Below are 16,632 nucleotides of genomic sequence, written 5' to 3'. Positions count from 1 at the left end.
AGTTTCTGACATAAGGCAAAGGCTTTTGGCATGAAAGTGTTGGTTGAGTTTCTTTGTAAATGTCTTGTGACTTTTGGTGGTCAAAAATATGTTTTCCTTTAACATTCCAATTTTCAAATTTTCTGTGAAGAGGAAAAAAGACCTCTGTAACTGTTGGGGGGGGGGGGGAGTGGAGGAGTGGGTACCTTAATTCTGTATTAACATGAACTATATGGATTTGCTCCATTTAGAGTGGGTAGAAACAGGTTTTTTCCTTTGTACATTACTTTCCTTTTTCTTGAATTCGCCTTCTTTTCTTTCTTTCTTGCTTTCTTTCTTTCCAGCCCTGCCCCTAGATATACTAGGTACCCTCTTAGGGTGGCAGGATTTGGGGGATGGCAGAGCAGCAGGAATGCAACATGTCTTCTCCCTCCTTGTTCCCCTGCTGCTGCTGCCGCCGTCACCACCACCACCACCCTTTTATTTTCCAGTGTTGAAGGAACAAATGGATTCAACATTGGTGGGTGAGTGGGATGCAGGAGAACTCAAATATGGACCTGTGCTTAAAGACCCTGCACTGGTACTGAATCCATTCGTGCTTTTGCTTCAGAAGAGGGATGATGGTGCAAGCCTGGCAGGAAAAGCTGATGATGGACACAGGAGGTAGGTAAAGGGAGATACTGGCCACATGAGGGGAGGTAGGGAGAGGAAATAGAGATACTGGACTACTGGGGGGGAACTGAGAGCAAGGGGGAGATGCTGGACTATGAGTTGGGGTTTGGAGGGCAAGGAGCGGCCTATCTCTGATTCTCCTCTTTAATCTCCTTGAAGCCTACCTCCCTCTGTCTGACCAACTTCTTTTCAGTCTCTTCCAGGGGCAGACTGACCATTCAGGCAAGAAGGCAGTGCCAGAGGGCCCAGAGGCTCTGCCCGGCTGTATGGCGCACCACTGGTAATCTAGTGGCCTCTGCGGGGAGGGGGGGGAGGGGGAACATGTTCTTTCCTGCCTGGCCCACTGAGCTGCCGCTATTCCCCCCACCCCCACCCAGGCACCACCATATTTTTAAAATGGCGGCCGAGATTCCCTGTGGAAGTCTCACGAGACTGTCGAGACCCACAAGACTAAGTACATAAGTACATAAGTACATAAGTAGTGCCATACTGGGAAAGACCAAAGGTCCATCTAGCCCAGCATCCTGTCACCGACAGTGGCCAATCCAGGTCAAGGGCACCTGGCACGCTCCCCAAACGTAAAAACATTCCAGACAAGTTATACCTAAAAATGAGGAATTTTTCCAGTCCATTTAATAGCGGTCTATGGACTTGTCCTTTAGGAATCTATCTAACCCCTTTTTAAACTCCGTCAAGCTAACCGCCCGTACCACGTTCTCCGGCAATGAATTCCAGAGTCTAATTACACGTTGGGTGAAGAAAAATTTTCTCCGATTCGTTTTAAATTTACCACACTGTAGCTTCAACTCATGCCCCCTAGTCCTAGTATTTTTGGATAGCGTGAACAGTCGCTTCACATCCACCCGATCCATTCCACTCATTATTTTATACACTTCCATCATATCTCCCCTCAGCCGTCTCTTCTCCAAGCTGAAAAGCCCTAGCCTTCTCAGCCTCTCTTCATAGGAAAGTCGTCCCATCCCCACTATCATTTTCGTCGCCCTTCGCTGTACCTTTTCCAATTCTACTATATCTTTTTTGAGATACGGAGACCAGTACTGAACACAATACTCCAGGTGCGGTCGCACCATGGAGCGATACAACGGCATTATAACATCCGCACACCTGGACTCCATACCCTTCTTAATAACACCCAACATTCTATTCGCTTTCCTAACCGCAGCAGCACACTGAGCAGAAGGTTTCAGCGTATCATCGACGACGACACCGCGGGAAGTTTCGGCTGCCATTTTGAAAACACAGCAGCGCTGGCAGGTGGGGGAATAGGGGCAGTGCAATAAGCAGGAAAGAACATGCCTCCCCCGCAGAGGCCACCAGACTACCAGGACCCCTCAGTTAGGAACGGGGCAGCGGGGGCGTCGGCTGCAGCGACAGGGGCAGCAGGGGCGGGCAGCAGCCGGGGGGGTCCAGACCACCCTCAGTGCCTGGGGGCCCAGACCACCCTCAGCCTGCCCCTGGTCTCTTCACTTGTTTGTCTCAGTCTGTGCCCCACCCTAATAGACAAGCCAGTCATGCTGTGGACTGCATGATGCTTTTTCTTCACTGTTCATGCCTAGAAATTCTTTCCTGCTTATTCAAGTTGCCAGGGGTCAGTGATAAAAGTAATATTAATAACATGACTTTGATGGCATTTGAGAGAAAGTCTTGCAGATAAGATGGTGACTTTCAGCCGAAGTCTGTTGCCAGGGCCTCCGCCCTGCTGGCTACACACCACCAACTGATATGATGCAGATGTACTGCAGAGGCAGCACCTGACAGCTTGATGGGATAGTTTAGAATTATTTCATCAGATAAAGAAAATTAAATATGAAGTCCAGAAAGACAGAAAGTGAAATAGAGGAAGGGAAACGAAAGTCAGAGAGGCAAGAGTAAAGTGGGCTGAAGGAAATACATAGATGAGAGGTAGAAAGAGATAAAGAGAAGGAGATAAGAAGATAAACTTATGGCTGGGAGTGATTAATAGAAAAAAGAGTAAAAGCTTGGCTATTCCCATAATACTGGGTATGTAATTCTTAAGAATTTACACTAGTTTATGTATGAATCATACAGCATGACTAATGGCAGCGTATTTGGTTAGTGCCGCCACAAATTAACTGTTTCAGTGAGTCCTCAGCTTTTCAGAAACTGCCATTTGTCCCATTAGTTTTCATCACAGATGTGTGACACTGCCAGACATGCTGGAGAGGGAAAAGGGGAGTGGGGGGGCAAGCCGGAAGTCCAAGGCACTTCTGCCAATCCTGTTAAACTGTTTGTGAAAGAGTTCTGGCCTTGCCTGACTTATTGAAATCCTGTGGCCCATGACATTACAGGTGGACCAGGCAGGATCAGCCAAGAGAACCATTTTAACTCAGACTTTCAGGTCAAATAGTAGCTGGAACTAGGGATGGACAACCATATATATGTATGCAGCTGGGATTGCCTCTGCTGTTTAAGCTAAGTGTTTTCCTGCTGCATATAAATATATGGAAGTATAAGTTTCAATGACATTTTTCATTGAAGAATTGAACTTTTTAAATATAAAAAATGTACAAAAATAACTTGTTTGACACAAAGACATGATTATTTTGTGAAGGGAGCATGATAAGAAATATTGATGATGTTGAAAAAGGTTTGTTGACCAATGAATAAAACTGTGAGCTGTGTTTCTGAAGTAGCCGGTGCTTTTGAATTGTCCGGCAAGCGTATCTTCATTTGACGATCACAGCCTGCTGAAGTCTTTTTCCTCCATTTTTTAAAAACAAAATTAAAGATCCATAGGGTTCTTACTCCCCACATATGCAATCTGAGCTTCTGTGGTGAGAAGTAAGGTTTTGGTTGTTTTGATTTCTGTCAGATAGCCAGCCTCTAGTTAACTCATTATTAAATTGGACTTGGGGAAAATCCAGTATTTCTGGGATAAGCAGCATAAAATGTTTTGTACTTTTTCGGGGATCTTGCCAGGTATTTGTGACCTGGATTGGCCACTGTTGGAAACAGGATGCTGGGCTTGATGGATCTTTGGTCTGTCCCAGTATGGCAATACTTATGTACTTATGTGCCTCCATCGAATTTGGTCAGTAAATAAGTACCTGGCCTTAGTAGCAGTGGGGAGTGGCAAACCACCCTGCTAATAGCCTGCCAATAAACTGTCACACAAGTGATAGACACCATAAGTCGTTCATAACTTGGTACTTGCATACAGGGGCTACCTTTACCTTTTTAGTACTCAAAGCAATGAAAATAAATGCCAGGAAAGAAAATCATCCACAGGAATCTGAAGCACTGTGTGTAAGGGTCTAGACCAATGCTTCACAATCTTTTTGTAACTGTGACCCCATGATTGTGCACAAATAAAATCGTGTGACCCCCCCCCCCCCTCGAGGTGCAGAATAATGATGCACCTATGGAGAACTCACATAGGTCCTGACCCCATTTGGGGTCCTGATCTACAGTTAGGGAAGCTCTGGTCTAGGCACACACAAAGGACTGAATTAGGTGACAATACATCACTATCTGTCTCACAAGCATTACTTCTAAATTCCAATTGCAGTCTCTTACAAGGACCGCAGCTCAAATATCTGACAAACAATAGTAGGGGTTTATGTTTCTTCTGAATTCCAGGAACACTATTGGATTATGCACTAGATGGAGCTGTAAAGGCACCTAAAAGAAAGGGAGTCCCTGTACCTGGAAGCTTACAGCCTAGTCTACAGGAAGGACACTCCTGACAGCACAATGACAAGCCCTAGCTTCTTGATAAATAGCAGAGACCAGGCTGCCACAAGTCAGACTCCTACATGAATGTCAGTGACTTTCTACCTTGAAGATCCCATGGAGACCAAAAGCCACAGATCCCTAGACAGACTGGGTGCATAAGTCAGCAGTTAGGCCAGACCTGTCCAAGGTTGTCCAGCATTTCCTGTCCTTCCCTCCAATATATATTCTCCAGGACAAGGAATATCGTGCGCCCCCCCAACCCCCCCATCATTCACAGCAAACATCAGAGTTAGTGGAAAAGCTACTATTTCTAAAGACAAACCTGCTCTTCCTTAGTTTCCCTCAATTTTCATGTGCCTGGGAAAAGCAAAGCGTGTAGAGCTCCGTTAAAGCACCTACAACCCGATGCCATCATTGTCCTGCTGAGCTTTTTCCAGGTTCCACTGCAGTCTATCTGGGCTGCTATCCATTTCTATTGTGTACCTTGAGCCCCACATACCAAAACTTAAAAGCTGCCTGTGTGACTGTGCTGTTTCTTCTGTCACAACCTGCCTCATTGCTGCCCAATCTGCTCCTGTGATCTGTATCTCTGCTCTGTTGTAGCTAGTGCCACTCTTGCTGCTGCTGCCAGCCACCAATGTCACTGTGACATGCTTGGTTTTATTGGTTCCCTGAGGCTGTTTACCTTGAGGTTTCACTTGAGCTTACCTAACAAGGCTTTTGCTGCTTGTGAGAATTACAACTGAGTTTTTTGGTACTGTCTGATTCCTGACGCAGGCCTAGTGCCGAAACTCAGCCATGTTGCGTCTTCTGTGCCACGGATTGAGTTCAGTTTTTATTACAAGTTGTCACAATAGACTACAATTTCTAATAAAAGACTGTTTGATGTAACTTGCAGTCTCTCCATCATCTGTTGTCGTTCCTAACTTTTTTTTGTCTATGTTTCATCATCGTGGGGACCACATCCTTCTTCTGCTTGACTAGACCAGTGGTTCCTAAACCTTTTTGGTTCACAGCACCCTTCGTGTCTCAGTAATTTTTCGCAGCACCCTCCCCCCCCCCCCCCCCCCCCCCGGCCACAACGATCTCCCCACCCCCCGGGTCTCCATCTTTTTCTCTGCACAAATATAACAGTGCTTGGGTGTCCCTATAAACAGCCCCTCCAAATGACACACTAATTATGATTTATAACAAATTACCACTATATCTATGAAAAGTTATTCTGTTATTGTATTTCCTCTGTGTACATCTATATGCTGCACAAGCCAGCATCTTTGAAAATATGTGAGATTAAATAAAAAATTCTACCAACAATAAAGAATGACCACGTGGATGCAGCAGCTCATAGGTTTTGAATGGGATGGGGAAACAGACTAATCTGGCTTCAGCGTTTTGACTTCATCCCTTCTCCTGTTTTCTTGCAACCTCCTTGGCAGCAAAAGCAAGTCCCGAAGGCCATCTACTCTGTGTCCCCAGTGGCCGTGACAAAAAAACACAAGCACAGGGCCGCAGCAGCCTTCAGGCATGCGCTGTCGGCTCTGCTGGTCCTCTGCCCCTGCTGACATCAACTTCCAGTTTCAGAGGACCTGCAGAACTGACAGCACCTGCTTGAAGGCTGCTGCAGCCCTGCGCTTATTTTTTGTTTGGCAGGAGGGAGGTCGGGATTTGCCACGTCACCCCACAGAGTTTGCTGCAGAGCATTGGGGGTGCTACGGTGCACAGTTTGGGAACCACTGGCCTAGACCATAGCTCCAGCCACCCCTCTCCATATATAGATAGATATATAGATGGATATCAAGAGAGAGATGGGGAAGGAAAAGGAATGGGATTTGATATACCATCTTTCTGCAGTTAAAGTCAAGGTAGTTTACGTATTATATACAGGTATTTATTTTGTACCTGGGGCAATGGAAGGTTAAGTGTCTTGCCCAGAGTCACAAGGAGCTCCAGCGGAAATTGAACCTGGATCCCAGGCCACTGCACTAATCATTAGGCTGCCATTTCACTCTCTGATTGATAGATTAATTAATTTTATACCTTTTATGCATATAGTTGGCTCCTTGGTTGTGTACTAGTAATCTTCAGCTGACTCTACATCCAGCAGTGGAGTTTCCTGGGGCACTTAAAGACCGAGTTCCAAAATCTGCAGGTTTTTAACAGTCTGTAGTGTTGTTTAATCCTGCCATATAGCAATAATGATTCTGCTCCTCTGTGTCATGTCACTGCCCATCAAAGCTTATCTTCACCTCTGCCAGCAGTACTCCAAGTTCAAGGAGGAGGAGGTGATGACAGATTTCCTACCTCCTGCTCTGTTCTAAATATTTCATCCTTTAATCAGCAATCAGCTCCCCGACACAGACAGATGGTGTTTATCCCTAGTTAGGTGTTTTTCTGATTGGCCAAAATGCCAGCATGCAGTGTGTGAGGTATGAATACCTGTGCAAGTGCAAGAGGTTTTCTCTTCTGCTGCATTTGCTTCTGTTTTAATCATCTGGGCGTTCTCTCTCTCCACTACCCTTCCTGTCTTACAGTGCATGGATACAAGGTATCTTTTGCAGACCTCCCAAAAACTTCTTAACTGGGATGAAAATCACCTGGTTGGGCCCAATGTTCCCAAAATAAGCCATACGGGAACATTGGGCACTAATGGATTAATGGCTCATGATCACCACAATGCAATAATCGACTCATCCATAGGGTTTGCTGCTTTTTATATTCTTGGTAGGGATAAAATAGTGTGAGAGAATAAAGATGTTTTCAGGATGGTTAGTAAGAGTAAACACAACCATACTGGGGTTCAGTATTACTTATTATACTCTTGTTGTATTACATATGTTTATTATTATTATTATTATTATTTTTATTTTAATCTTCTTGTAGTGTTTGTGCAGTTTTAATTGGAAATGTGAGTTCAAAATCAATTAGATTCATTGTTGTTATTTTCTTCTTTCTTTCCACTAACTTCTGTTGTTATTCCTTAATAAAAACTCAGAAACAGACTGGACTCAATGGAAATCCAAGACAGCAATCTAGGGAAAGGATGGGCAGTGTCTGTCCTGCTCTTTCTGTTGTCTTACCTTCAGCCCCGATTCTAGCTTGAGGAAGCAGAAGAGAAGTTCAGGAGGTTCCTCCATCTTCCTGGCAGCAGTTTCAGCATAGCAGAGAATTATCACAGAGCTTCTGCTGCAGGTTCTTGGTGAATTACTGGAATCTGCTATTGCAGTTGGAGTAGGAACTTCCACTGTGCTGAATAGGCATATTTCTCAACCCTGGTGGACAGATTATTTCTCCCCTAGCTTTCAGTCTCCAAGTTTCATGGGTGCCAGAGCCTAGATAAGTTTCTTTGGTCATGCAGCTTTGACAGCCAATGGAGGTGCTTCATTGTCATTAATAGAATGACTCAAGGAAATTCAGTGCCAGGGAATGGTCAGACTAGAGGAGTTGCTGCTCTGCCCTGGATTACATCACAGAAGGGAGGTACTGGTGAGAAAGGCCTGACATTATTTACCGGGAGGTTCAAACTGCTTTGGAGTATATATGGGTAGGAGTTCCATTATCAAAACCTTTCAGTGTGACTCTACATAGCGTGTGGACTGAAATTGCTTTACTTAAGAAAACTGTAGCATCTTTGACCATATTTTCAGTAGACATACATGCAAATCCTCAAGCTTAGGAGCTGGAGTACTGAGCCCTAGTGGAGAGGGTCGTGGGTTTTGGAGAAGTGCACCCAGTTATCTTCTAGACAAGGTAAGGAGACCCTATCTCATATAGTGGAATATGTTAAGAGTGCAGCTACATTCCTTAGTTTTTCTAGGATTTCCAGTTTAATTCTAGTAGCTACATTCTAGAATTATTTGCGAGAGGTGTTAAAAATTCCTGAAGGAGGTCTGTTCCCTATTAGTAAAGTGTACTCTTTCTTGGCCACATCAAAGAGATGTGGGTATAGAGAGGCCTTCAGTTGCAGATCAATCTTTGAATGGTTTGGATGTTTCTGCATTATTAGAAAGATCTACTATGGAAGAAATGCAAAGAGGGTTGTTACTTGAGACAATGATATTCTGTCAGAACTGAGATCATATCCTGCATTATTTCTCAGTATGGATGTTTCTGGACTCAAGTATACATTTACTCAGGTCTGAAGAAATAAATATTTGCATATGCTCCAAGATGCTTGAGCTTTAGGGGCATTTTTTAGGTTTCAATATCTTTGTAAAAGTAAAGTTTTTTTTGGATGAAAGCTGCCTGGCTATTGGACTGTCTGACAACTGATGGAACACTATTTTTGGCGTTGGTATCCTCACTCATTTTTACTTGCCTTCCTATCACCTGCGAGCTCTTTTCCTGAACCCACTGAAATCTGCCTGAAAAAAGGCAGAGAACCACACCAGAGGAAGAAAGCTGCCTGGTTATTAGACCTGTCTGACAACCGCCTGGCACATTCCTTTTTGGCGTTGGTATCATCATTCGGCTTTCCTTCCTTTAGTTGTATCATCTGCAAGCTCTCTTTAACCCCTTCTTCTTATATTTCATTTTCTCAACCACATTCTGCAGCGAGAGGAGAAGAGCTGCTAATTATCACTAAAAACAACTTGGAGTGTTCTAAACCTGAAAAATTTGAAATTGATAGGTTTGAAACATTATTGTTAGTTTCTCCATTTTTAAATATTCTTTTAAATTATTATTCACCAGGTTTATTACAATTACTCTCCTATTATTGAAACTTTATCTTCTTTTGATATTTTCAATGGAGAGACTGAGGCATATTTTCAAAGCACTTAGACTTACAAAGTTACACAGAGGGGAATTTTCGATCTGACGCCTAAATCCAACTTTGGACGTTTTGCTGAAAACGTCCAAAAATCAAATGGGGAAATATAGCCATTTTCAAACCAAGGAAAGTCTTTTTTTCTTTAAAAATTACTATTTCCTAGATGTTGTTGTTTTTAGTACCTTTATCTTTTTGGTCCATTTAAAAAAAAAAAAAAAAAACTCATCTAAGTGAAAAATGCACAAAATCAAGCCATTGGGACGTAGGAGGAGCCAGCTTTCCTAGTAGACTGGCTACACAGGCATCCCAGCAGAGCACTCTAGGGGGCACTGCAGTGGACTTCATATAAAAGGTCCTATGTACACATCTCACCATTACCCCCCTTATATTGTATGGTGAGCCCTTCAAAACCCTTGAAAAACCTACTGTATCCAAATATACAGCACTACAATAGCCCGTATGGGTGCAGGTGTCACTTACATGTGGGTACAGTAGATTTTGGTGGGGTTAGGAGGCTGACACTTTCCAACACAAGTGTAATAGAGTGAATTATGGGCCTGGGTCACTTTCTCTACAGTGCACTGCAATCAACACTAGGCTATTCCTGGAACCTGCTTGCTGTTCTAATAGAACTGGCCATAACATCTGAAGCTGTCATAGAGGCTGGTATGTACTGTTTCATTTACATCTTTGCAGAGTTGGAGGGGGTCATTGACCACTAAAGGAGTAAGGGGATGTCAGTCCTTTATTCCTGCAGTGGTCATCTGGTCATTTAAGGCACTTTTTGTGGCTCAGTTAATAAAACAGGTCTAGACCAAAATGCCCAACTTATAGTCCTGGATGTTTTTGTTTTGTTCCATTATGGTAGAAAAAGGTTCAAGTGTTAGGAACACCCAGATCCCACCCTTAACACGCCCTTGACATGCTCCCTTGTGATTTGAATGCACTTCTGATGGACTTCATAAAAACACAGTTCTTTTTTTGTGCCGGTACACACCGGTACGGCATACTGGCACCTTTTTTGTTCGTACACCCGTGCTCCCTGCTTTGAAATCTTTAGTTTACCTGGTCGCGGCGAATCACGTTATTTTTTTCTCCTATACTAGTATAATATTTTCAATGATATCTGTTTATATGCGCCATGGCTGGTATAAGGGGTGTGGCTAATGTGAATGTGGCTATAATAGGGGTGAAGCCATATGTGGTGACTCCGCCCATAATGAGTACCGGCACCTTTTTTTCTACAAAAAAAGCACTGTACAAACATATCTAAAAATTGGTTTTGAAAATACCATTTTGGATGTTTCTGTGAGAAAAACGTCCAAATGCAGATTTATACCACATTTTGGACATTTTTCTCTTTCAATATGATGTCTAAGTCCAACTTTCGACATTTTGTACAAAACATCCAAAATTTGAACAGGAAAGGTCATTTTCAAAAAAAGGAAAATGTCTTTGTTTTTTCCAAAAATGCCATTCTGAAGAAGGTTTTGTGCTTTGTACGGTTTTTTTAATCATTTTTGAAAAAAATCATCCAAGTGAAAAATATAGAAAATCAAGCCATTGGGGTGTAGGAGGGGCCACAATGTTTAGTAGACTGGCCCCCCCAGACATCCTATGAGAACCCCCTCAGGGCACACCCTAGGGGGCACAGCAATAGACTTCAAATAAATATTCCCAGATACACATCTCACCATTGCTCCCTTATCTTGTTTGCTGAGCCTCCCAAAACCCACTTAATCCCAATTGTATACCACTACAATAGCCCTTATGGGTAAGAGGGGCACCTATATGTGGGTACAGTGGATTTCTGTTGAGTTTTGGAGGACTCACAGTTTCCACCATAAGTGTAACAGGTAGGGGGAGGTATGAGCCTGGGTCCACCTGTCTGCAGTACACTGCACCCACCATTAGACTACTCCAGAGACCTGTTTGCTGTTTTAGTGGAGTATCCAAAGAGAATTCACGACGTGGAGTACTCAAGCAAGGAGGAAAGTGGGAATGAGAACCAGGATTTCCAAAGACAGGGTCACAGAAGTGATAAAATGAACAATATATCCTGGTTCTCATTCCCACTTTCCTCCTTGCTTGTTCTAATGGAGTATAACATCTGAGGTTGGCAAGTAATGTTTTTAATCACATTTTTTGGGGGTAGGAAGGGTCAGTGAACACTGAGGGAGTAATGGAGGGTCAACCCTGATTCCCTCCAGTGGTAATCTGCAGGGCCGTGCCGACATGGTAAGCGAGGTAAGCATGGCAGGAGGGCGCCATCCTCTGGGGGGCGCCCCGCCGCACCATGCTTACTTCGCCCTCTTCTCCCCAGATCCTTGTCCTTTTTTTTTTGTTTAAATTTACCTCTCCGGCGCGTGGCAGCGTAGCGTTAGTGAGGAGGCGGCGCTCCCCCGCCCCGACGTGTCAGTCTCTTCCCTTCGCTCGGTTCCCCCTTCTTCTGACGTCAGAAATGACGTCAGAAGAAGGCGGGACACTGAGCGAAGGGAAGAAGACACATCGGGGCGGGGGAGCGCCGCCTCCTTCTCACTAACGCTACGCTGCCGCGCGCCGGAGAGGTAAATTTAAACAAAAAGGAAAAGGATCTGGGGAGAAGAGGGCGGGTAGTGTAGCAATCGTTTTCGGGGGGGGGGGGGGGGCGCGCCGGCGGGGCCAACTGCAGGGGGGCGCTGCAGACCCTAGGCACGGCCCTGGTAATCTGGTCATGTAGGGCACAGTTTTGTGCCTTATTCATTCTAAAAAGAGGTTTAGCTCAAAATGTCTTAGTTTTAGTCCTAGACAGTTTTGTTTTGTTCCATTGACTGAAAAACATCCAAGTCTTAGGAACACCCAAATCTCACCCATAACATGCCCCTTGAAACTTGGACACACTGAGGATGAACAGCATAGAAACAAGTCTAAAAATAGGTTTTGAAAATACCAATTTGGACATTTTTGTGAGACAAACATCCAAATGTTGCTTTATGCCACTTTTTAGACATTTTCTCTTTTGAAAATGAGCCCCTATGTCAATTGTGTTTATTAACATTGAGATGAATGATACATGGACAGAATTTATGCCTATAAATGTCCAAGATGTCCTAAAAGCAATTGAGACGTTAAATAATTCTAGTAGCTCCCTTAATTCATGCTCAACATCTGCGCTGAAAGCTCTGAAATCAGATATAACTCCATCTATGATGAGGATTAAAACTAAATGTTTTACTAAGGGAGTTTTTCCTAATCTCTTAAAGAGAGCGGCTGTTAGGTCACTGTTCAAAATGTCTTCTTTAGACATTAACAAGGTTGGAAATTATGATCTAATTTCTACGTTTCCTTTTTTTTTTTTTTTCAGAAAAAAATAGAAAGTTGATGTTAATGCAATTATCTGATTTTATAGAAAGAGGACAATATATTGGATACTTTTCAATTTGGATTTTCATATCTAAACATAACACAGAAACCCGTTTGATTTCGATGCTGTATGAAATCCATTTAGGCTTTAACAGGGAAGAAATATTCTTTTTGATATCTTTAGATGTAGCAGCTGCCTTTGATACTGTTAACCATAGCATTTTGATTAATAATTTAAAATCTTTTGAAATATCAGGAATAGTTTTATCATGGCTCACGTTCTTTTTAACTGGAGATTAATTTCAGGTCCTTCGAAGTCAGACTAGATGATGATGAGCTCAAGAGTTCCACAAGGCTCATCATTATCTGCTACGCTTTCAGTACGCAAACGTTTGGCAAGTTTAGCTCAAAGCTACAGATTACACACAGATGATCTTCCCATATTCTGGGCAGCCTGATCTGGCTGTTTTGTCGGTGGGCTAACTTGTCAAGGGTTATATTGTGGGCAGGCCATTTTGACAGTGGCTGTTATGTCAGAAACTATTATGTCAGGAGCTTTTTTTGTCTGGAGCTTTTTTGTCAGGGCTATTTTGTCAGGGCCATTTTACATAGTAGATGATGATGGCAGAAAAAGACCTGCACGGTCCATCCAGTCTGCCCAACAAGATAAACTCATATGTGCTACTTTTTGTGTATACCTTACCTTGATTTGTATCTGTCTTTTTCAGGGCACAGACCATAGAAGTCTGCCCAGCACTAGCCCCACCTCCAACCACCAGCCCCGCCTCCCACCACCGGCTCTGCCACCCAATCTTGGCTAAGTTCCTGAGGATCCCTTCTACTTCTAAGCAAATGTTCATCTTGTTTCCTTATATGGGTTTCCTGTAACATAATAACAACCCATTTTAACCGGTTCAGTTCTTTAAATACAATGCTCCTTTTCCCAGGGTTATTCAGACCATTAACATTCCAAGTTCCCACCCGTAGCCTTCCCCCCCTTCCCCCTCCCCTCTCCCCCCTCCTACCCCCTTCCCCCCCCTTCTCTCCCCACCTGCATCTGGCTCTGTTCCCTCTCTGCCAGATCAGTCCCTGAGGAATTGAACCATTGCCAGAGAGCTGCCCCTCTTATATCCCTCCTCATTCGCTGCCCCCTTCTTATATACCTCCTATAGTAACCAAACCTCCTGTCTCTTCCCTCCTACAATTAACAACATTCAGTCAATAGATAATACTGTCAACCTGTGAGATCCAATGCTGTTCCAGCCACCATGATCAGTCCACTCCGCTGGCTTCAGATCTGCGGCCATCCACACTCGAGGACCCTCGCCCCTTAGCTCCACGCATTTTGTTCCATCCCTCTTTACTGTTCTTAGGACTTGGTGTCCACTGCCTGTCTGTCTGTTACACTGTGATTGGCAAATCTGTGCACCCCATCTCCTTCAACAACTTCCAAGCCCCATTTTGACCAGGTACCGTGATAGACGTTTAAAGGCCGGTACTTCACATGGAAATCCCATATAGGACTTCTAAAATAACTTCCATAGTATGATACATGTTTCTTTTTTAAAATATCCTTTTTGCATCTCACTTTGCTTATATCCTTTCATTTTCCAGTGCATACTTATAGATTGGTTTGAACTAAAGTGGCCAAAGCTGGCTGGACCACCAATAACCTTCCTTGGTTTTGTCAGAGGGCTATTACTACTCTATCTCAGCTGGTGTTTGACTATCCCTATGTCAAAAATTGGGGGGAAGCAGTTTCGTCCAGACTTATTGTCAATTTTCATTTTCATTTCTCAGTCCCTTTATCTTTTAATGTTATAATTTGGAAATCATTAGCTATTACTGCAAACATTGACTTAGACTGATGCCTCTATACTGGACTTTGTTAGCAGTTGCTCTGAGAGTTGTAATTACTAACTTTAAAAAAAAATGTGGCAGCAATTGATGTCCATATGTGGAAGAACTTATGCCCCGTTTGCTAGGCCATGCTAGCGGCTGCCGCGTGGCAATGCTGACACAGCCCATTCAAAGTGAATGTGCTGTGTCAGCATTAGCGCACTGGCAGCCACAAGAATGGCATACTAAACAGGACGGTTAGTGATTGTGTATCATAAGTATGAACACATAGGGCTCTTTTACTAAATGGTGGTAAGGACAAAGTGAGCTTACCGCTCACTATTCCGGAACTGCCACAGGGCTGCCGTAGCAGCCCGGCAGTAGTTCCCACCCCCAGCACGTGCCATTTCTATATTTACTATTTTTGTAGTGCCGGTGTTTACCCGGCAGTAATCAGGCAGTGCTGCACACTGCCTGGTTACCGCTAGGGTTAGCACAGGAGCCCTTACTGCCACCTCAATGGCCAAGCTGTAAGTGGTTCACTTGCCACACAGCCATTTCTTTAAAAAAAAAAAAGACAGACTTTTACCTGCTGCGGTAAAAGGGGGTCACAGACGCGTCAAAAACATGCGCTGATGCTAGCTTAGGCCCATTTTACCACAGCTTAGCAAAAGGGCCCCATAATGATTGAGAAGTCCCATTATTCCGGTGCTTGCCTTCACAGAAAGGAAACTGAATAATTATGTTGGTAACCTGCATCCTGTTTAGTTCACCTTGGTCATTGCTGCTGCAATGTTGTGTTTGATGTTTTTTTTTTCTGTTTTAAAAATTCAATAAAAATATTTTTGAACACACACACGCAAAAAAAAAAAAAAACACTAAATAAAAAAGAAAGATTGAATTTGATGGAAGTCTTCTTTGTTACAGGAGCCTATAAGATGAAATATCAGATCTGTCCTGTATCAGGAGCCATTGGGTACCTACAAAGCAGAAAAGATTGGTATGGAACTCTGGTCCCTAGCCTGAAAGGAGCTGAAGAGACAAGGAGTCTGTTTCTATAGGTCGGCCAATCATTATCCTAGTTTATTTTGTACTATCTGGATTGTGTGCCAGTGATAATCATGTTTTATTTAGCTTCTTTTCTTTTTTTTTTGACCAGCCTTTCAGACTGGACATTGGAAATTCTTAAGCGCAGTGATTCTGGTTGAGATCGAGTACACACATGCAAGAAAAAACTTCCTCAGAGATAGGACTTGAAAGTTATCTCCCTCCTTATTCTCTCCCAACATCCCACAAAATGGTTTCCAAGAGTCAAGGGAGTGGATTGCCAGCCCTTGCCTATCACGTAACCCTGGGCATTTGTTGCTTCTTTGACTCTGCAAAGATGCCATGGAAATGCATAAAGGGTTTTTCAGGAATGAAATCACAAAACAAAATGTATAAGAAGGCAGTGCTTAAAATCTTTAAACAGTGCACATATTTTATTTTGTTACTCCACAGCGATACTGCTGTTGGCTTCCACCAAACACAGGATTACAGCCTGATCAGACATCAGTTCTCCTGTGAGAATAAAAACCACCACAGTTATCATTCAAATTTAAATAAATATCAGTTTATTAAATAGAAATATAAATTCTAATCCTAAAAACAAGAAAGTGCTGTGTTGTGCAGCTTGTGAAGATTGAAGCTTCCAGGAGAGTTCATTGCCTCGATCTGTATTCTTTCTTTTTCCGTATCTGTATCTTTCCATCTCTCTGAAAATCAAATGAGAGTAAAACAGTATAAACATGTGAAAAAAAATAATTTAACGTGAAAGAAGATCATTTGTGTCTAAACATTTTTTCACTACACTACAATGTGCTGCTCATCTCATTAACCCAAGAATTTAGGACTCAATATTCAGTGGGATTTAACCGGATAAAAGGAGCTCCTACCTGGATGAGGTCAGCCATTGATTTTTTTTTTTAATTGACTGCCCTGCACTATCTGGATAATACTGGAGTGGTGTGGGGTGGAGCGGGAAATTATCTGGCTACATGGATATTCAGTGTCAGGATCCGGATAATATTGCTGTCCTAACCGGTCCGGATAGTTATCTGGGTACTGGTACTAAATATCAGTGATATGTGAATAACTCCTGGAGACTGCTTTGTGCCTGGACATTCAGTACCAGTACAGTGGCAATATTCAGCCTGCTAGCCAAACTATTTATTCAGATATCTTAGGACAGCTTTCCATCTATTCTAAGTTACCCAGATAAGCTATTGCCACTATCCGGATAAGGTCTAGAACCATTGGAGCCGACTATGTGGGTG

General features: G+C 43.2%; 1 protein-coding gene across 2 annotated transcripts in view; it reads right to left on the bottom strand.

Moving 5' to 3' along the window:
* Positions 1-15,954: 15,954 nt before the first annotated feature.
* The window catches only part of LOC115462542 (interleukin-12 subunit beta-like), a 66,320-nt gene continuing 65,642 nt past the window's right edge, over positions 15,955-16,632 (bottom strand). For both annotated transcript variants that reach the window (XM_030192538.1, XM_030192537.1), the window contains one exon: positions 15,955-16,071. In XM_030192538.1, the coding sequence (XP_030048398.1) occupies positions 16,018-16,071 (54 nt within the window). In that variant the 3' untranslated portion in view covers positions 15,955-16,017. The remainder of the gene's footprint in view (positions 16,072-16,632) is intronic.

Source organism: Microcaecilia unicolor, chromosome 2 (assembly GCF_901765095.1).
Source record: "Microcaecilia unicolor chromosome 2, aMicUni1.1, whole genome shotgun sequence".
Lineage (NCBI taxonomy): Eukaryota > Metazoa > Chordata > Amphibia > Gymnophiona > Siphonopidae > Microcaecilia > Microcaecilia unicolor.
This window is presented reverse-complemented; position numbering and strand designations above follow the sequence as displayed.